We start from the raw sequence: 22,741 nt of genomic DNA, 5'->3' as shown, positions 1-22,741 counted from the left end.
TGTTCCTGAGTCTCCCACCCTGCAACCTCAACTTGTGAGCTGTAGTGCTACCATTTCCTTATCTCTGAAAAAGATTAGTAAACTGTCCATGTATAGATGAAGCACAGTAGGGTTGGCACCCCAGCAGTTTGTAAATTGGTGGAGCGAAGGATATTGTATATTGTAAATTGGTGGAGCAAAGGATATTGTATATTGGGTTTGGTGTCTAGCTGCTCTATAGAAATGACGATTAGTAGTGGAAACCTACCCACAAATGCAAAAGGAAACCCTTTTACAGTCGGCTGATCCCTAGCCACAGTTCTTTTTGATTTTTTTCTATTCTCCCCTTTCATGATGCCCTGAGAGTTCTGATAGATTTAATTTAATTTGGCATTTATAACCCGCTTTACCGACAAGTTCTAAATGTACATTTAACAGTATGTTATCAAAAGATTAGCTAACATTAATTAGTAATGACCTACAATGGAACTGTTCGGTATACAGTAAACTATTACATTACATCTTATTTACTAGCTAGACATGTTTGAGCACAATTGTTTATGTAAGATCATATTTAATATGAAACTTGATAGTCTTTGGAACTCATAGTCTATAATGTAGACCCTTCGCCATTTTTATCGGGACAAGTTTAGGTTCCGTGTGAGTGTTCTAATAGGTTTAGCAGGTAGTTTTGTGTTTCATCTTCCATGTCTTGTGTACATGTGGGGCTAGTTTTCCTGAGGTTGAGCCAAAGTGTTTCTGGAATAACCAAGTTTTAACTGAGCGTCTGAAATTTCCATTTACCCATAATAAGACAGTTTTATCTGCATTTAACTTGAACCTATTGGCCGACATCCACTGGGAAATTTTAGAGAAACAAAACTGAATATGTTCAAAGAAATCAGAAATGGTTGTGATAGCAAAGAACATAATTTGAACATCATCTGCATAAATGAAATATGACAAATTCAAGGATTTTAGGGGCCCTTTTACAAAGCAATGGTAAGCCCAGTGCAGGCTTACTTCTTGCCAATTTGGAGCTACCGCAGCCCCAACACGGGCACCGGCAGTAGTTCCAGCTCCAGCACGTATTTGCGTGCCGGTTACCCAGCAGTAATCAGACAGTGCCGCACACTACCTGGTTACCACCGGGGTTAGCACAAGAGACCTTACCACCACCTCAATGAGTGGTGGTAAGTGCTCCCCCCTGCATGACCATAAGGTAAGAGCAACCTTACCGCATGGCCATGTATTTTTGCAGCCTTTTTAGCTGCTGCAGTAAAAAGAGCCTCAGCACGCTTCAAAAACAGCTGCTGCAGCAGGGCCCTTTTTACCACTGCTTGGTAAAATGGTCCCTTAGTAATTTACCCAAAGGACTGAAGTAAATATTAAACAAAATAGGAGACAAAGATGAGCCTTACGGAACACCACAACCAGGGTTCCGAGTAAGAGAAGTCTCATTTTTGTACGTCACTTTGTAACTCCTGTTTCTCAAAAAAAGCAGAAAACCATTCATAAACTTTACCAGTTAAACCAATCTCACTCAGGTGAAACATCAACAGTTTGTGGTCAAACAGATCAAAAGTGGCTGCAAGATCTAATTGCATAAGGACAGAAGAAATGCCCTTATCTTTAAAAGTCTCTATGGCCTCACACCATCCTACATTTGGCACCTCGTCCAACTACATCAGCCCAAAAGAACCCTAAGATCCTTAAAGGAAATCAAACTGGTTATACCAACTTCACAAGAATGCCGAAGAAAGAAAACTCACAACATGACAATTACAGGCAGAGGAGTGGAACTGTGGAACTTACTGCCACAAGACTTACTTGAGTAGCAAAAATATTCGATTTTAGAATGTTTTCCAGAGCCTAGATGTTTGGATTGATTCAGATTTGAGCGGTGACTTTCAGGTGAAGTTGGTCACTACTACATTTCTTAAGTTAAAATGTTTATATCAAGAGCGTTCTTATTTTACTTTAGATAATTTACAAAAAATAGTACGGGTGCTAATTTTTTCCGGAATTGACTACTGTAACTCCTTTATCTCGGATTATCTTCTAAATCTCTATTTAAATTTCAGTTACTTCAGAACATCGCTTCTCATGTATTGTTTTGCATGTCTAAAAATGTGCATGTCACTCCCCTACTTAAAGCTCTTCATTGGTTGCCCGTTCAAGCTAGAATACATTTTAAGATTTGGTGTTTGACTTATAAGATTATGTATGGTTTTTGTCCTGATTATCTAGTACCACTAATTGTGATCCAACCTCCAGGATTACAACTAGGCTTTTGCATGCTAATAAACTTGAAAGCCACCCTTTTCTAAATCTAGACTGGCTGTTACTTTTACGAGACTTTTTGTTTATGCAATAGTTCCTTTATGGAACTCATTACCCTTACAAATTAGGATGGAAATTCATTACTTATGATTTAGGAAATTATTGAAAACCTGGCTTTTTTCCTGTTACACTTAAAGTGTGTTTTGTTTGCTGGTATAATGTCATTGATTTTAATTTTTTTATTGATTTATTGTATTGTTCATAAGGGGTTTTTCTTTTGTAAACAGTTCTGAGCCTTTGGGTGTGAACGGTTTATAAGATTTTTTTATGTTATGTTATCCAGTTCCTTCTTCCTCCAACTTACCTAGACTCTGTTGAAACCTATTCTCCCTTAATACCGTGCTAGTGGATGTTCCCATTCTCCTAAGGCCTAGTATAGTCTCATGGGTGTCTTGAATATCTTCTGGTAGGAGAATAAAGGCTTTTCCCCTAGCTCCATTGATGCTTTTAAAATGGTGGTAGCTGGTGGTGCTGGAGGCTGTCTCAAGTTTGAAAGGTCATCAACCAGTGATGGGACTACACTGGAACAACTACCGTTTTGAGTGTACTGTTTATAATGTACATTCAGATTGTTTTCTACAGTGCTGCCAGCCAGTGCTATTTTGGAAATATTGTTGGACTTGATAGGAGGTAAGATTTTATTCTTCTGATGATGGGAGTTGGGAAAGGAATCTGGGTATCTTAAGAGAGAATACATAGATTGGGGGGAGGAGGGGGAGGGGAGGGGGAGAGAGAACAGTAAATTGGGCACCCATAATCATAATCTGCTAGCACTAGGGTGTGGATTCACTGGAGACCACATGTGGGGGAATTGGAAGAGCTAGGAGACAGGACTGAATTTGTGCAGCTTTGATGGGCCAGGGTGCTAAAGGACTGGGAAGTATCCTCCAGTGCTAACTGGCGCTTTCATGTAGACTGGTTAGCACAGGGAAGATGTACAGTCCTAACTGTAGAAGTGCTTTTGTACTTGTAATTTCTCTTTTTTCCCCCCAAGTTTATTAAAGAAAAGAAAGTTGAATACAAAGCCAGCAAAAATGATAGCAAAAGAAATACAGAGGCTGAAAACTAGAATATAATAACATCAAGAAATGAACAACAAAATCCCCTCCCCACAACCAACCCCTCCATCCCTTTTCCATCAGAAACACAGTCAGGGTCCAAGGAAACAGCAAACATCAAGATATAGCACCGTCCAACTAAGCCATAGCAAGTGGGGCAGAAACTGCCCCCACTGGGACCGACTCCCCAGAGAACTCTGAGGTCAAGAGCCAAGCACTATAAAGTTCCCAGATCTTGTGGTAAGGGATCAGGCACCCAGTCCTGAATGCTGTTAGGTTAGATATTTGGTGAATATAGTCCAGTTTGCGAAGGACTACTGCCAGGGCTGGCAGCAGTGGTTGTTTCCAGGTAGCTGCCAAGGCCAGGTTACTCGCCACAAATACATTAGTTACCAGTTTGTGAACTTCTGGCTTCACACCATAGGTCTTAAAATGCAACAAACAGTAGTCCGGTTTAGCAGGGTAAGTAACTTATGTTAACGTGTGAACAAATTGCAAAACCATTGTCCAGTATTGCCAATTGCTCCACAGCCTCTCCAGCACAACCCAGGACCTTGGTGAAACATTTAGGCTATACGATGTGGGATACAGCACCACTGATATAAAATCTTATAGCCGTTTTCAATTAAATGACTAGACACAGACTCCTAAAGCAAATATCTAAAACTACGTTCCCATGGTTTGTATTTATAGGCAGTACCTAACTCTTGTTCCCATTTAAGAATGTAGTGCATAACAAGTCTAGTGTGTCACAGGAGGGCCTGATATAAGCGAGAAATGCTCCTCCTCCCATTGTTGCTCTGCATAGCCTGCTCTAATAACGTTTCCGTGAGGTATAACTCCCCCTGGGCCCTACAAAGGATATAATCTCTGAGCTGATGATATTGGAATTCATGAGAAGAATGAAGCCTATATTCCTCCTGAAGTTCTGCAAAGGGCAGGAGCTCCCCTTCTTCCCAAACCTGCATCATGGTCCGAAGGCCTAAACCCTCCCACTGATAATTTTGGGGATCCTCACTCCCTGTGGCGAAGGGTCATAGTGAATCGCCATCTGCAAAAAATACAGCCAGCCCAGGAAAAATTTAACACGAAGTTGACCCCAAATTGTGAAGGGGCCCTAATATCACATGTTTTAGCCCTTGACAGGGAGTTGAAATAACCAACTTTTCTGTTTTCTACTAGATGGTTCTGGTGAGACGAATCGCAATCCTTGCTACATCGGCACTCATGGGTGTGACACCAATGCAGCATGCCGCCCTGGGCAAGGAAATCAGTTCACCTGCGAATGCACGGCAGGCTTCCGGGGAAACGGAATCACCTGTTTTGGTATGTCAACATCTTGACGCGGAACTGGTATAAGAGATGCATGTCTGTAGGCTGCCTGTTCTGTCGGGTAGATAGGGAGTATATTGCATGAGTTGGCATTTTTGTTTACCAAAAACTAGAAAACAAGACCTTCATGGAAGGAGATGGTGCCCTGGTGGCACAGCACAGTGTTCCAGGGAAAAAGTTACCCCATATATTGATGTCATCCTTTGCTGTGCCCATCTTCCTGCTGGCAGTGGGCATTATACAAACTAACTGAAAAGATGCTGAACTATTCCCAGAGGTTTTATTCCCTTTTCACACTAAAAATGTGGGCTGTATCTTGTTAGGCAGACTAGATGGACCGTAGAGGTCTTTATCTGCCGTCATCTACTATGTTATTATCAGGCTTATTTTCAAAAGAAAAGGGATGTCCATCTTTCGACATAAATCAGAAGATGGAAGTCCATCTCCCAAAGACGTCCAAATTGGTATAATCGAAACCCGATTTTGGACGTCTCCAGCTGCAGTCCGTCGCAAGGACGTCCAAATTTCAAGGGGGCTTGTCGGGGGTGTAGCGAAGGCAGGACTTGGGCGTGCCTAACACTTGGAAGTCTTTGACCCATAATCGAAAAAAGAAAGGACGTCCATGACGAACAGTTGGACTTTTTCACCGGGACGCGTTTTTTTTACGAATAAGGCACAAAAAGGTGCCCGAAATGACCAGATGACCACCGGAGGGAATTGGGGATGACCTCCAGTTACTCCCCCAGTGGTCACTAACCCTCTCCCACCCTCAAAAATCATCTTTAAAAATATTTTGTACCAGCCTCTATGCCAGCCTCAGATGTCATACTCGGGTCCATGACAGCGCGTGAAGGTCCCAGGAGCAGTTTTAGTGGGTACTGCAGTGCACTTCAGACAGGCAGACTCAGGCCCATACCCACCCCACCTGTTACATTTGTGGAGGAAACAGCGAGCTCTCCAAAACCCATCACAAACCCACTGTACCCACATCTAGGTGCCTCCCTTCACCTATAAAGGGTTGTGGTAGTGGTGTACAGTTGTAGGTGGGGGGTTTTGTGGGGCTCAGCACACAAGATAAGGGAGCTGTGTTCCTGGGAGCATTTTATGAAGTCCACTGCAGTGTCCCCTAGGGTTCACGGTTGGTGTTCTGGCATGTCAGGGGGACCAGTGCACTACAAATGCTGGCTCCTCCCATGCCCAAATGGCTTGCATTAGGACGTTTTTGACATTGATGTCTTTGGTTTTGAAAATCACCGAAAGTCAGAAATGGCCATGTCTAGAGACGTCCAAATTTAAGGATTTGGACGTCCCTGATGGCGTTTTCGAAACGAAAGATGGACGGCCATATTGTTTTGAAAATACCCCTGGATTAATTTTTTTTTTTTTTTTTAACTTGGCTTTTTGGAGCATCATTTGGACCTCTGGTATCTTTATTGAGGAGGTGGGAGGTTCTTTTTATACTGTGGGGCTCATTATTGAAAGAGAAATTCATCCAAAAAGTGTTATAAAGCAGCATTTGGATGCTCTTCTTCTCAAAACATTCAAGTCAGTATTTTCGAAACCTGTTTTGCAGACATTTATCTATTCGTTTTGTTTGCAATTCATCCAAATCATGAGGGGCATGTTTGGGGTGTTGCGGAGGTGGGAATAGGGCGTGCTTAGGGTATGTCTAACACTTGGATGTTTTACAGCCATAATGGCTCAAAACAAAAACGTCCCAGTGAAAATCTAAACACTTGGGGCTAGACCTGTTTTGAAAATGAATAAAGGAAAAAGGATGCCCTAAATAAACAGATGACCACTGGAGGGAATTGGGGATGACCCCATCCCCCCCCCCCCCCAAAAAAAAAAAAATGTGGATAGAAAAATTACTCACCAGCCTCTGTGACAGCCTCAAATGTTATAGCCATGTCTATCAGAGCAGCATACAGGTCCCTGGAGTAGTGCAGTGTGCTGTAGACAGGTGGACCCAGGCTCATACCTCCCCCTACCTGTTACATTTGTGGTGAAATATGTCACCCCCCCCCCCCAAAAAAAAAACAAAAAAAAAACTCACCCAAACCCTCCTGTACTCACATATAGGTGCCCCCTTCATCAATAAGGGCTATTGTAGTGGTGTATAGTTGGGGTCAGGGGGTTTAGGAGGGCTCAGAAGACAAGATAATGGGTTAACAGTAAGATGTGTCAGCCGTGCTGCATGTTGATGAACTTTGTTCTTGGATGCTTTGATCTGTCAATCATATGTTATCCATTTTGTTGAGCTAATTTGACTCCTGAGGCAGGCGCATGTGGTGCTGAAATGCAGGACTGTGTTGAGTCACTTTCACTTAGCTGTTTTGAGTTGGTTGACTGATAAGAAATACGCCCATGTTGGAACTAGATTGATCTACCCCCTATTTTTTTGTGTACATCATACATACAGTGTATGATGTTTATTGAAGGACATTATACTAATGAAATGGTCCCTTTCTGTCCTCTACATTGTGTACAGTGTTGATAATAAGACCTTCTCCTGTTATCTACCTAACAGATGATGCTTAGCTCATGTTGCACTGCCCAATGAAGGGAGTTTGACATATGAAAGTGCCATCACAAATATAGTAGGTTAGTCCAAGAAAGAGGTATTGCCTCTAACTTGTTTGCTGAACTTTATTTCTGTCTGAAAGATAATAAAAAAAATTCCATGATTTCCCAAGGGAATCTTGCTTAAGGCATCAGTTTGTTGTAGGATTTGTTTTTCTGCCTTTCATGCGCAAACAACAAAGTGGTTTATAAATAAATTAAAAGCAATGAATCATTGAGAGCTAAGAACTCCAATGAATTAGTGGTAGAAACAAAGGTAGGGACAAGGGACAACAATCAGAAGGAGGAGAAACAAAGACAGAGGTAAATAAAACTGCCTGTTTATACCCAGCCCAGTGAAATGCAGCATCTAATCTAGTATTTGTAATAGACCTGTTATTATTTGGGATATCTTTTGACTGTGACTAATCTTCCCTTCTAACTCTGCAGATGTCGATGAATGCAGAGAGCAACCAACAATATGTGGAGAGTACGCAACCTGTAACAATCAGCCTGGAACTTTCCGGTGTGAGTGCTTAGAAGGTTACCAGTTTGCAGAAGATGGTCAGACTTGTGTTGGTATGTGTTTAATGTTTATTTCTTTTATTTGTTGGGGCGAGGTTGAGGCTTTTTGGTAAAAGTATATTATTTAAGCGCTCTGGTGCCCTTTTTCTCTCAAATCCAATACTGTGAAATGGTATTTAACATTATTCAGGTTCAGTGTAGATGAACTTTCAGCTGCATGCCACTTCCCCTTCCCCCAAGGGCAGCTCAAGGCCTTTCCCCCTCATGTCAAGCATTTCTCTCAAGGTTTCCAGCAGCATCTCTCCTTCCCTACTTGCCTTCTCCCCCAAGGTATCCAGCATCGACCCCCTTCTCTCCACCTGTCCCTGCCATGTCCAGCATATTCCCCTTCCCCTTTCTGTCTTACCTCCCTCACTTTCATTGCTTGTGGTGAGCCACCATTGCCAAGTCCACTCAGATCTGCAGCCCTAGAGGGCCTAGAGCATGCACATATGTTCAATGCATGATGCATTCTGCATTTTTCTCATTTCGGAGGGGATGGGATGTGGAAGGCCTGAGCTGCAAGGGTATTCAAGGCCTTTTGCCGACTGGGCTGACTCTTCTCTAGAGTCGTCGACTGCAGCACTGGTGCTGTCTCCCAAATTTTGCTGCTCTAGGCAGATCCCTAGTCCACCTAGATTTGGCTGTACCCTGGATTGGCGATTCATTAAATCCTGAAATAAGCATAAACCTAGTGGTCAGGCTGGCCCTTCCTTTTCTGATGTCTGTCTCATTTGCAATCGCAGTTGGGCTAGTTCTTGTACAAGTATTTTGCATATAAAAAAATCATTCTTGTCCAGACTGGATGGTATTCTTCCCAGAGTACTGATAGAATTGAAAAATAAACTGGCGGAACTATTGTTAGTAATATGTAATTTATCTTTAAAATCGAGTGTGGTACCGGAAGATTGGAGGGTAGCCCATGTATTGCAGATATTTAAAACAGGTTCCAGAGGGGATCCTGGAAATTATATACCGGTGAGCCTGACATTGGTGCCGGGCAAAATGGTAGAGACTATAATAAAGAACAAAATTACAGAGCATATTCAAAAGCATGGATTAATGAGACAAAGCCAACATAGATTTAGTGAAGGGAAATCTTGCCTCACCATTCTATGATGAAATTATAGATTGGTTGATGAAATTAACATCATACCCATCATACAAAATCACCAAAGACTGATCAGACACTATACACCCCAACAAACTGACAACCAACAAACTAAGGGAAGAATACCCAAACTCAGACATTACCAACAATACGGAAAGACAGATCACAAAAAACATACACTATCCAAGGAACGACAACTAACAAAAATCCACACATCATCAAATTTAGCAGACCCATAACAAAATATCCAAGTGGGCTACATCAGTGCTAGGTCCGCAGTCAACAAAACAACAATAATATCAGACTGGATCACGTCAGAAAACCTCGATTTAATCTTCATCAATGAAACATGGATCCGTGATCAAAAGGACCCCATAATCCTCAACCTATGTCCTCCAGGATATAAAATCAATCACTGGACCAGAATGGAAAAGAGAGGAGGTGGCATAACTCTAATCTACCGAGACCAATTCACCACCGAAACCACTGCCGAATCCATAACACCCAAACTTGAAATTGCCTCGATCAGAATTTATAACAAATCCTTGGTCGATCATCTCAACTGTGTCCTGTTTTATAGACTGCCCGGTAATTGGAACGACAGCCAGCCTATCTTTACAGACTTCATTTCATCTACCTGTGTAAACAACTCCAACACACTAATCCTTGGTGACATCAATCTTCACCTAGAAGACCCCAACTCTACCAACACATGTGAATGCAAGGACTTCCTACACTCCTGGGATCTCAAATGGCCTCACATGCAAGCTACCCACACCAAAGGACACACACTAGACCTCTTATCACACAAATTGTCCACAGACCAAAACTTATTAATAGCAGATATCAAATGGTCAGAAACACCTTGGACCAATCATTACAAACTGAACTTATCACTAAACTGGCGGAAGAAGGAATTAAACTGCATACCAGAACAAACATCATACAGTACGAGAGGACAAATACACCCAAAAGTATTCTAGCAACAGATATACGACAACGAATGGGACAGCATGTACGGACTCCGTACATTACCTTACTCACTGGGATGATAGATGTAGATGCATATTAAATGAAATAGCACCCTTTAAGGCAAGAGTATCAAGAAGACAAAACTCGATGAACGATGACTTAAAAAAACTCAAAACACAATCCAGGAAACTTGAACAAGCATGGAAAAAGAGGAAAGATGAACATACACTCAACGCATGGAAACAAATACATAGAAAATACAAATACGCAATAAGACAGACCAAAAGGTACTACTACAAAACTAAAATAGGACCAGATTATAAAGACCTGAAGAAACTATTTCAAATCGTGAACAAGCTATTAGACACTACCCCAATCACCACAACCAACTCAGACATCCCATCCGCAGACAAACTTGCCAACTATTTTAATGAAAAAGTAACAATCCCTCAGCACAACACCGACATCGAAAACTTCATTAATGGTCTGGACCTAACTCCTGATGGATGCCTAGCTGACCGTACCTGATAACATTCACTCCCCACACCACTGTATAAGTTACACAAGCAATCCACAGATTTGCCAGCACCCACTGTAAACTGGATACCTTCCCCAGTTATCTACTTAAAACCGCCCCTGACCACTTCATAGCAGACCTCACATCCCACCTAAACTTCATGCTACAACAAGGCCTCTTCCCCGAGGAATATGGTAACATCCTACTCACCCTAATACCAAAAGACACCAAGAAAAACACAAATGATCTCGCCAAGTACCACCCAGTCGCATCCATCCCACTAATAGTCAAACTGATGGAGAGCTTGGTGACCAAACAGCTCACCGACTACATGAATAAATTCTCAATACTACACGTCTCACAATCAGGATTCCGTTCCCACCACAGTACTGAAACTGTCCTAGTCACTCTCCTGGCCAAATTCAAGCAGGAAATAGCTACAGGTAAAAGCATACTCCTCCAATTCGACATGTCAAGCGCATTCAACATGGTAAACCACAATATACTAATAAGACTCCTAGCCCACTTTGGGATTGATAGTAATATACTCAATTGGATCAAGGGATTTCTTACCTCCAGAACATACCAAGTTAAATCAAATACATACCATCACCGTGGAAAGCAGTCTGCGGAGTACCTCAAGGATCACCACTGTCACCAATACTTTTCAACATATTGATGATCCCACTGGCAAAGTCTTTATCCAATCAAGGCCTCAACCCATTCATCTATGCAGACGAGGTTACAATCTACATTCCCTTCAGACATGACTTGTCAGAAATAACCAATGACATCAAAGCAGATCTAAACACCATGGACTCTTGGGCAAACTCATTCCAATTGAAACTGAACACTGAAAAAACACATTGCCTCATCCTCTTATCTCAACACAACAAGAACAAACCCACAACCATAAACACCCCAGAACACACCGTCCCTATCTCAGACAGCCTCAAAATACTGGGCGTCATAATCGACCATAACCTCATTCTTAAGAGCCAAATAAACTCCGTAACAAAGAAATATACTCAATGTGGAAACTTAAACACGTAAAACCTTTCTTCCCGAGGGAAATATTTCGAAACCTAATACAATCAATGGTTCTAAGCCATGCAGATTATTGTAACGGAATCTATGCAGGATGTAAAGAACAACTTACAAAAAACTTCAGACCGCCCAAAACACTGCGGCTAGGCTGATATTTGGTAAAACATGTTTCGAAAGTGCCAAACCTCTCCGAGAAAAACTAGACTGGCTCCCAATCAAAGAACGGATCAACTTCAAAATCTGCACCCTGGTCCACAAAATTATCTACGGTGTAGTCCCAGGTTACATGATAGACCTTATAGATCTACCAACCAGAAACAGATCCAGCTCATCTTGCACATACCTAAACCTCCATTACCCAACTTCCAAAGGACTCAAGTACAAAACAACCTATGCATCAAGTTTGTCCTACATAAGCGCACAACATGGAATGCACTCCCAAAAGCTGTGAAAACAATCCACGGCCACTTAAACTTCAGAAAATCACTAAAAACCAACCTCTTCAAAAGGGCCTACCCTACAGATCCAACGTAAATCCCCACATCCGGCCACACAAGTATACCAAAGATCGAACTGGACAATAACCCCCCTCCATTCGACCCTACTGGAGCCTGGAAAACACCTACCTTATTCGAACACAACATAACCTTGTATCTGCTCTCTACCAGATTGGCAAACACCTTTACGGTACTGTGTAAGCCACATTGAGCCTGCAAATAGGTGGGAAAATGTGGGTTACAAATGCAACAAATAAATAAATACTGCATTTCTTGGAAAGGGTGAACAAACGTGGATAAAGGTGAGCTGGTGATATTGTGTATCTGGATTTTCAAAAGGCATTTGACAAAGTACCTCATGAAAGACTCTTGAGGAAATTGGAGAGTCATGGGATAGGAGGTAGATTCCTATTGTGGATTAAAAACTGTTTAAAAGATAGAAAACAGAGATTAGGGTTAAATGGTCAGTGTTCTCAATGGAGAAAGATAGTGGGGTTCCCCAGGGGTCTGTGCTGGGACCGCTGCTTTTTAACATATTTATAAATGACCTAGAGATGGGAGTAACTAGTGAGGTAATTACATTTGCTGACGACACAAAGTTATTCAAAGTTGTTAAATCGTGAGAGGATTGTGAAAAATTACAAGACCTTACGAGACTGGGCGTCTAAATCCCTCACATAATGATTTATAGGATTTTTCCCAAACCTTCTCCATACACTTCACAGGAGGATTCAAGGTTTGCTATTATCTTCTGGCTGGCTGCCTACTTCCTTTCTCTGCCCTGCCTTTGCCGCCTTTTCTCCCGTGTAGAAATGGGAGCAGACAACTGGCATTTAAAATTTACAGGAACCTGCAACTGCTGGTACTCTCCTCTTTGAAACAAATGCCTTTTTCATGGCTGATTGACATCAGGGATTCTGAGATGCCAAATTACCATTAGTGCTGCTGCTGGCCATAGGTCTTTTTAAAGTATCAATTACCTTTCCTCCTTTGCGTCTACCATTCCCATACCTACCTCTAGCAAACACTGGCATGATTCAGTGAGAAAAACAGGTTCCATATATTATATACTTAATATATGATATATATATTATATTATACTTCAGTCCAGAGTCCATCCATATCTCAGTGTCTAGTCCCATGAAAGAACTGAGGAGGAAGCTTGAGATAGGCGGACTGTGAATAGTAGCCTCTCTATTCCCAGCGAGATGTTTACTCCACTCTCCTCCTCCTTTAGTCTATTCCAGACCTCATCCTGATGTGTCTGAACTGTGGAAAACACCGAATAATGAGACACAACAATCAAACTAGGAAATGGACAATACCCAATCCCTTGCCGTAGATTCCACCCTTGCAATCTGCAAGGGATGAATCCACCCCAATTCTAATTAACTGTACTAACCACTCTGTATTGTTCTCACTAGAGTCTGTAACCATCTCTCTAGAACTATGTAAGCCACATTGAGCCTACAAATATGTGGGGAAATGTGGGATACAAAGGCAATAAATAAATAAATATATAGTGGGTAGGGATTCCACTATTAATGAATGAAACCGTGCATACACCATAGAGCCAGTTTTATAATAGGCACCTTCACTGAGGTGCCCTAAGGCTATGCCTATTCTATAATGGAATCCAGGATCCTAGTTGAAGAGTGTTGATGGTGGTGTTGCCTCCTGTTTGTCCCAATTATTTCTTATTCAAGTTATGATGAATATCTTTTTGTCAGTCTCTATCTCCCATATATTCCCTTTTGCTGCAGTTTGAGATACCTGAAAGGCCTACAGTGGTCAAGGGTCTGAAAACCAAAAGAAAAAATTCATCTTTCTTTGAATTGATAGAAATCATCTATCCAGGCTACTCTGTTCTTTAAAATTGAATGCTTAAGTTTTGATTGGATACAGCAAACGTTGTGTGAATAGACATCTTGATAATGATTTTTGAATCCTTAGGTATTGAACGACCAATAAACCACTGTGTGATTGGGACTCACAGCTGTGACATTCCAGAGCGTGCTCGGTGTATATACACTGGGGCCTCCTCTTATATCTGTGCATGCTTGTCTGGCTTCTTGGGGGATGGCCGTACCTGTGTGGGTAAGTAACAAAAGGATCACTTCCCCAGCTTTCTCTGTTTGAGCTATAAAGAGCTGAAAAATCAACCTAATTATTGTGTCTCTGCCTCTGAACTTTCAAATCAATATTGTAATTCCTCACTCTGGAATTTTACTTTCACTAAATGGAGAAAAAGACCTCAGATGTCCTGGCTTGGCAGCAAGTGTAATGTCTTAGTGCCAGCTCATACTGGACCCCAGTCATATCATTGGTCAAAAACCTCCAAATTACTCTTCACTTAATTTTTCAATAATTTGTAATCATTTTTGTTTAATTATATGAAAGTACACTGTGACTTTTCCCAATAACTATACGTCTACATCCTTTAGCCGGTAAAACGCCATATTGGAAGACTGGCGTGTATGAGAATTTAGTTTTGAGAGCACCTAGTCTCCTGAAGAAGCTCATTAGAAGAGTGAAACGGAGAGCACCGTTGGTACAAGAATCAAGCTAAGTGCTTTGTATTGCATTGGAATATAATAATTGCTAAAGCTATGAAGAAATAGATGTATAGTTATTGGGAAAAGTCACAGTGCACTTTTATATAACCAAACAAAAATTATTAAAAATTATTGAAAAATTAAGTGAAAAGTAATTTGGAGGTTTTTGACCAGTGATATGGCTGAGGTCCAGTACGAGCTGGCACTAAGACATTACACTTGCTGCCAAGTCAGGACATCTGAGGTCTTTTCCTCCATTTAGTGATAGTAAAATTCCAGAGTAAAGAATTAAAATATTAATTTGAAAGTTCATAGGCAGCGACACAAGAATTAGATTGATTTTTCAGCATATTGTTTTGTCATCAACATTTGATTGTGCTGAATTAGTGTCTACGTATTTATTTTGAGCTACAAAGAGGACACCTTTGAAGTCTGTGTTTCTCCTCTTTCTTTCCTCTTCATCCATCTTTGCTTTATCCTGCTGTGCTCATCTTTGCTGTAGTTGTGGCTTACAGTTGGCCTTTCTCTGCTAGCTCCACAGCCACACCCACACATAACTGTGAGTCAGAGAGAAAACAAGTTACATCTGTTCCCAGTGCTTTACCTCTTCAAAAATCTCCAATTTGGCCATCAGTCTCAGTTAAAGCTTCTGGATTATCATTTATCTGTTCAGAACTTTTTCAAGCAGAATTATTTCAAACAGAATTGCATCAATGCTATTTTGACTATATAGAGGTCAATACTCAGCCAACAGTGATGAGGGTTTTGCTTACCGCCGCTGATGTTATTTCTGGATATTCAATGCCAGGCATTGAGTATCTGGTTTATGCAGAACCAGTTAACGTGTAGCTGGTTAGGTCAATAATCAGAACTTATCTGGCCATGGGGTGCTGCATAAAGATAGAACTGTTTTATGCGGTTATCCTGGCCGGTTAAGTGCTAAATATCTGCACTTAAGTGGCCAAGTGCTGACTCAGAGGACCTGATCCTTTCGGGTAACTCGGAGAGTGGCCAGAAGTCTGGTTCTGGGGCTTCAGGTCTTGCAAGAGCATCACAATTAAAGGTGTTAGGGTCCATTATCTGGTAGAGGTGGGTGGTTGGCTACAGTGCTTCTATTGGAGGTGGACCCAGATTACCATGGATCAATGGGTCCTTAAGATTGTCAGTGATGGCTATGTCCTGGAGTTTCTGCATCCACTTCCCGACGGTTTCTTGGAGTCTCCCTGCTAGTCCAGGCTAAAAGCAGCCATTGTCCAAACTACCTTATATTGATTGCTGCAACTCCGAGAGGTGGTTCCCGTCCCTGCCAACAAACAGGAGATGGGTCTCTATTCCATCAACTTTGTGGTGCCCAAAAAGTAGGGTTCCTTTCCTCCCATCTTAGACCTCAAGGGGGTAAACAGATACGTAAAGGGTTAGTTATTGTGATGGTCCATACAGGAGAGTTCCTTACCTGCCTCGATCTGATGGAAGCATACTCGCATATCCTGATTTGAAAGACACATCAGCAGTTCCTCTGGTTTGCCTTGAACAGCTTGAAGTTTTCCTTATAACAAAAAAAAAAAAGGGGGGGAGGGGGAGAAGAAAATATCCTCCAAGTTTAGTTCAGTTTGTTGTTCTGCATCTAAATCTTCTCAGTTCTTTGGTGGAATGTTCCATCTATTTTATTCTGAGTGCAGACAGACACATAGACAGACAGCAGCTGAAAACTGCAGTTTTGGTTTTGTTGCATCCTCCATTTTGCCTGATCGAGATAACTTCTAGGCAGTGCCACAGGTTTGCGGTCATACTTCTCTGCAGCTCTAGTGCAGAGTGGCTGACATGGTAATCTTGCAAAGAGTGCTTATTTTTCATCCTCTGCAAGAGTTAATGGAGACTGGGAATTGTTAGCTGGAGAACCTCTCTCTGCCTGAATTCTATGAGTTGATTCTGGACTAATGAGGCTTAATGAACCACCTTTTAAGCAGAGCAGAATTCTATGTAGTTCAGATAAAATCACCTAGGCCTCACAAACAAACATGTGAAAAGCAGGAAGTGCACTCTGTCTTGAAGGGCAATGGTCCAGTAACTGTTCTATGTTCCCATCACTAGGTTGATGAATGTGCTGGAAAGAGGTCAGCTAAAAGAATTCTTGGCACCACTTGACCTGATGGGAAGCTATTCCAGCTACATGAGTTGGCTTTCTTATGGGATTGTTAGCTGGACTTTAACTTGGCAGTGTCAGATCTTGAAGCTGTAGTCTCGTGGTAATGACCATACAACTTGGCAGTCTTTTTCATTAAGCTCTAATGAGAATCTGAGTTTGGAAGGTCAAGCAAGACTAAGAATTCTCACCTAAGAGGCTACAACAAGGTTACCAGTGTTGGGAGAATGAGTATCTCTTCGCCTGTCCAAGGTGTACAGATTCCGTTTACAAGAGAAATTCTATCTTAGGTTTCTTATGAGTACCAGTCAGTTTAGTCTCATACGGGACAAGAAGTATGTTATCTGGCAATTAGTGTTTTGGCTTGATATCTAACCGGGCATTTTCAGGGGCACCATCTGGTTAAGTGCCACTTGAAAATGTCTGGTTAGCCTCAGACAGGTGATTTAAATGGCCAGGAACCTCTCCTGGCCATTTAAATTGTTTTGAATATTGGGCCCATAGAATATTAGCACTTAGACACAAGACTGGTATAGTTTATTTGTTACATTTATATCCCACATTTTCCCACGTATTTTTTAGGCTCAATGTGGCTTACGTAGTACCGGAGAGGTGTTACAGACTCCGGTGTAAACAAATACAAAGTGATGTATGTAGTTACGCATGTACGTGCTAGTTGGACACTAAGCAATATTCTATAACTTTAGCATGCAACTTGCTTAATGCGTAACTATAAGGGGCATGTACAAGGGGAGGCACATGGACGGGGGAATGGACAAGTCCCACATTTATGATAAAGTGCTGCATTTAGGCCTGTGCTGGCATAAGTGAGCACACCTAAATGTATGCACAATCGCATGCATTTTATAAAATACAAATGTAAAATTTCTCTGTCCATGATCCACTCTGTCAACTTCAGAGTACACATACCGTATAAATGTGCCTGCTTCAAGCACACATACATTTAGGCATGATCTAGTTTTAAAGGAGCCTATTTATGTGCATAAATCAGTATTTTACATGCAAAAATTTTCTAAAACTGTCCTCTCAGCCTGTAAAAAGGTATTCACATGTAAAAAGTCCTTTATAAAGTTACTCTCATAGAGTGCATGCACATATTTACACCAATTTTGCGAAGATGTAAATGCGAATTTCTTTGGCTAGTGGGGTTTCATCTACCCCACCACCCTCTCCACCCCATGCCCTTTATCTCTCTCTCTCTCTTTCTCTCCCCCCACCCTCTCTCTCTCTCCCCTCCCTCAGGTTTATTATCTCTTTCTCTTCCCTCCCCCCCCAGGTCCATTATCTCTCTCTGTTCCCTCTCTCCTCCCCCCCCCCCCCCCGGTCTATTATCTCTCTTCCCTCTCTCCCAACCCCCCCCCCCCCCAAGTCCATTATCTCTCTCTTTTTCTTCCACCCTCTCCATCTGAGGTCCATTATATTTCTCTCTGTCCCCTCTTTCCCTCTGAGCCCAACATCTCGCCCTCTCTCTTCTCCCTCCATCCTCTCCCTCAGATCAGCTTTTCTCCCTATTTCTCCCTTCCCCGTACACAGTCCACCATGTCCCTCCCCTTTGGCCCTAACCCGCTGTTCTCTCTCACTTCCCCTCCTTTTCCTCCTCCCATGGTCAGGCATCTCTTCCTTTCCCCTGACCCCATTTCTCTCAGGTCCCCCTCCCCCCCCCAGTGTACCTTTTTATATCTGAGAAAGTCTTTGACCATGCAGCGTGCCAATGGCAGCCCTACTCAAAGGTTGCCTCAAGCCACTGCCGCTTGCACTCCCCAAGTTTGTGCATGAACTGAGTGTGCTCGGGGAGTGCCGGCATCAGCGATTGGAGGCACCCCACTGACTTCCTCACTCCTGAGGCAGTACAAGGGGGCCGCTTTGACAGTGGATTTCTTTAACTGGTAGGGGTTCGGCATCCCCACCAGCAAAGGTATATACCTAATGTGGGGGAGGGAGAATGTGTGGCCCTCTCCCCAGTCCACCCCTGTGTCCCCCCCTCCCCCCACGGACTGCTGGCTATGCTCCATCTTTAATCACGCAATTAAAATTTTTAAGCAAATTGCAGCCCAAGTATATGCACGTAAACAGTTACACAACTTTATAAAAGGCCTTTTCTGTGTTCAAAACTAGTTTTATGTGCAGAAAACCCTTTATAAAATTTGCCGCATTTTTTAAAATGCTGGCCATGATGTCTTCTGGCAAAGAAATGTATACCTCAAAACTAGACATCTGAGGCTGTACCAGAATTTTGGCACTGGCGGAATATGGTGCACCAGCTGCTGATGTGGGAGGCAAGAGAAGCCAGGGGATCCCCAAAACGAAAGAATCAGTTTCTGAAGATCTGGGGAAAATATATAGATACCCTATCAGCTTAAGGGTAAGAGTTTTGTGCTTAATGTGCTGTAGACACTATATTGAAGTTGTAGGTGGGTCAGTTCCTCTTTAGGATGATTGTGAGTTTTCCGTGGGGAGGGAGAGAATAGGAGGGTTAACAGAGGGGGGGGGGGGAATTTTTGGGGGTGGGGGGAGCGGGGAAAGGGGGGGGGGGTGTTGGAGAAACGGAATAAAAAAGTGAAAGCAGTAGGTCCGAACTGTTTGATGTTTGATTGATTGATTAGAAGGGAATTTCATGACTGGTTGTACATATTGAATATTTTGATGTTGACAAAAGTGTACACTGTTTTCAATAAAAACCGTTGAAACATAAATGCTGGCCATGAAGTTTTAAAAAAAAAATATACCAGTGGAACATCTTTTGGTTTTTAGGGGAGGAGCAAACAAACCAATTTCTGCCCCTGCCTTCCAAGTTGCTGATGTTGTGTGGAATAAAAAGCTGGTAGAACACTGAAGAGTGAGATTGTGCAGGTGGGGATGGAAGGTGTGAGTTTGTGATGGAAATTGAGATGATAAGCACTAAGATTGGGGGGGGAGGGGGTTTGAAGAGGTTGAGTACACTAAGGGACCTGGTAATAGGATACTTAAAGATGTCTAAAGAAGCTGTGAGTAGAGAGCTGAGGCGAGCTAGTGGGCATGTAGTGTGGGCAGTGAGGATATAGGAGGATCCTGGGTATTGAACTGGGGGGTAGGGGAGTATATGAATATTTTTTGAATGGAAAATGTGAGTTATATCGTTAATGGTTGATCATTATGTTTGGAAATTTGATAAAAATTAAGTTGGTAGGGCTGTAGCCCTAATGGACCAACCCTGCTTTTCTTCTATGAATATAATCGACAGAGCTAAATATACATGAAGTATGCAGCTGATGTATGTATATGTATGTGTAGTAGTGTACCAAGGACAGGGCGGTCCACCCCGGGTGCAGGCAGCAAAGGGGTGCGCGGAGCAGGCACGTTGCTCTCAGCTCTGCCAGTCCCCTGCCCACTGTGACGTTACTTCCTGTTTTGGGGCAGGGGACCGGCAGAACTGACAGCCGTGTGCCTGCTCCATACATCCTCTTGCTAGGAGAAAAGGTGGGGGGGGGGGGGGGGGTGATGCATGCTGGTGGGGGGGGGGGGGGGGGCGCGCAGCGGTGACTCACCCCAGGTGGCCAACAAGCTAGGAACACCACTGGGTATGTGGTTTTCTTCAGGACCGCTTTACCACCCACTCTTCACTCTTATTAGCAAGGAATTATACGGATAGGAGGCAGTTCTATAACTGGGTGACCCAATGCTTTATCTTGTTGGGCAGACTGGATGGACCATGCAGGTCTTTTTCTGCTGTCATCTACTATGTTGTTATGTAATGCTGCGTTGGTACACCTATTCTATAACGGCACCTGTGCACACAGATACTGTTATAAACTACTGGTATAAACACACATTTGCCTGCGTAAAGTTAGGCACACCCACTTCCGCCAGGTCAATAGCAGGTATAAATGGGCACATGTAAGCGCAATATTGGGCTCATATTCAAAGAGAAAAAACATCCAAAAAGTGTCATAAAGCAGCATTTGGACAAAAATCATCTCAAAACATCCAAATCGGTATTTTCAAAACCTGTTTTGCAGACATTTATCTATGCAGTTCATCTGCAGTACGTCCAAATCACAAGGGAGTGTGTCAGGGGTCTTTTGAAGGTGGGATTAGGGTGGGCTTATGGTGTGCCTACACTTGGACGTTTTACAGTCGTAATGGAAGAAAACAAAAATGTCTAGGACTGAAACTTCAACGTTTTGATCTAGACCTGCTTGTAGAAGGAATAAGGCACAAAAAGGTGCCCTAAATGACCACTGGAGGGAATCAGGGATGACCCCCTCCCCATTACTCCTACTGCCTCTATGCCAGCCTCAGATGTTATAGCCAGGTCTATTAGAGCAACATGCAGGTCCCTGGAGTAGTCTAGTGATCAGTGCAGTGTACTGTAGACAGGTGGACCCAGGCCTATACCTCCCCCCCCACCTGTAACATTTGTGGTGGAAACTGTAAGCCCTCCAAAACCCACCAGAAACCCACTGAACCCACATGTAGGTGCCCACTTTACCTATAAGGGCTATTGTGGTGTACATTTGGGGGTAGTGGGTTTTGGAGGGCTCAGCAGAAAAGATAAAGGAGTAACGGTGAGATGTGTACCTGGGGTTATTTATATGAAGTCCATAGCAGTGCCCTCTGGGATGCCCCATTTGCTCTCCTGGGATGTATGGGGATCAGTCTACTAAAAAATGGGATACTTCTCATATCCCAATGGCTTGATTTTCTGCGTTTTTTTCACTTGTAAAGTTTTTTTTTTTTTAAATGGCCTACCTTCAAAGTCCTGGTGGTCTAGTGGTCTGTTTGGGGCACGAGCAATCCTGAGTTACTGCCGCCCCTATTGGTTCTGCAGTCAACATGGCTGCCACAACTTCCCATGGCAGCCATGCGAAGCAGCCATTTTGGGATTGGAACAGCATGGGCAGGAGCGGCTGGAGATGCTCCTGCCAATTCCAATATCAGAATGGCTTCTGTGGCCTCCTGTGGCAGTCTTGAGAGACTGCCACAGGAAGTTGTGGCATCTATTTTGAATTCGGAGCCAGGAGTGTTTGGGATCGCTGCTGCAAGGAAGAAGCCACTTTGGTTTATTAGGTTTGATTTTTTTTCTCTTGGTTTCAGATGTAGATGAATGCGAGTCTATCCAGTGTCATCCAAATGCCATTGTTACAACACACCAGATCCTTCGTATGCCAGTGTAAAGCAGGCTACCGTGGAGATGGCTTTCAGTGTGTCTTAGGAGGTAAGAGTATTGGCCATTGTCTTTGTGTTTTGGATTTTTATTTGGGGGGGGGGGGGGGGGGTTACCTATAGCACTTCTTAAGCAGAACTAGGCATCTGCCAAAATGTTTTAGAACTGTGCTGATCAGGACGGTGTGTTACAATCTATTTTTTTGGCAGAAAATTAGTATTTTTATACATGAAGAAATTATACATAACAATATACTACAATGTCATACAGTACATGAAGATGTACAGTGTAAAACCCCATATAATGGGGCTCAGTATAATGTGGAATTTCTCAGAACATCGTCAAGGGCTGAAGCCCTGCTTTTTTTTTTTTTTTTTTTGGTTATTAACAGGTAGATCTTTTATAGCATTAATAAAATCTTGGACTCCAAAGTCCACGTTATATGCTGTCTACAATATACTAAACTTATTCAGTGCCTGAGGGGACATTCTGAGGCTCATGTAACTGCCCACGTTTCAGGTTGTCACATCTTCACATGTTGTAACCTGTCATGAGCTTATGTCTCCAAAACGTAGCCCATCAAAGTGAATAGGCTGTGTTAGCATTAGTGCATGCAGCTGCTAGCACAGCTTGGTAAACAGGAGGGGTATATTCCACACAATCTAAGAGTCCTTGTTGGATCACAATTATACATACGTAATATATAAATCACAAAACATTAAGAATGAAAACAAATAATATACTAAAAGCACTTCTACAAAAAAAAATCATGATTTCCATCTTCCGAATTCGGCCAATTACCCTCTCATATGCCTGCATAAACAGAAGAGTTAAATTTCTGACACTTCTCAAACCAGTGCAGTAGTTTGCTAGAAATCGTGTCTTCTTAAGGCTAGT

General features: G+C 42.5%; 1 protein-coding gene across 1 annotated transcript in view; it reads left to right on the top strand.

The window, feature by feature from the left end:
- Positions 1-22,741, top strand: part of LOC115464620 (nidogen-1-like) — a 183,136-nt gene that overhangs the window by 144,242 nt on the left and 16,153 nt on the right. Inside the window, 6 exon segments of the mRNA XM_030194982.1 lie at positions 4,563-4,706; positions 7,725-7,853; positions 13,936-14,079; positions 21,775-21,813; positions 21,816-21,830; positions 21,833-21,895. Of these exon segments, the coding sequence (XP_030050842.1) occupies positions 4,563-4,706; positions 7,725-7,853; positions 13,936-14,079; positions 21,775-21,813; positions 21,816-21,830; positions 21,833-21,895 (534 nt within the window).

The sequence above is a fragment of the Microcaecilia unicolor genome, chromosome 3 (assembly GCF_901765095.1).
Source record: "Microcaecilia unicolor chromosome 3, aMicUni1.1, whole genome shotgun sequence".
In the NCBI taxonomy this organism is placed as follows: Eukaryota; Metazoa; Chordata; class Amphibia; order Gymnophiona; family Siphonopidae; genus Microcaecilia; species Microcaecilia unicolor.
The sequence above is the reverse complement of the archived record's forward strand: the minus strand, read 5'-3'. Positions and strand labels throughout refer to the sequence as shown.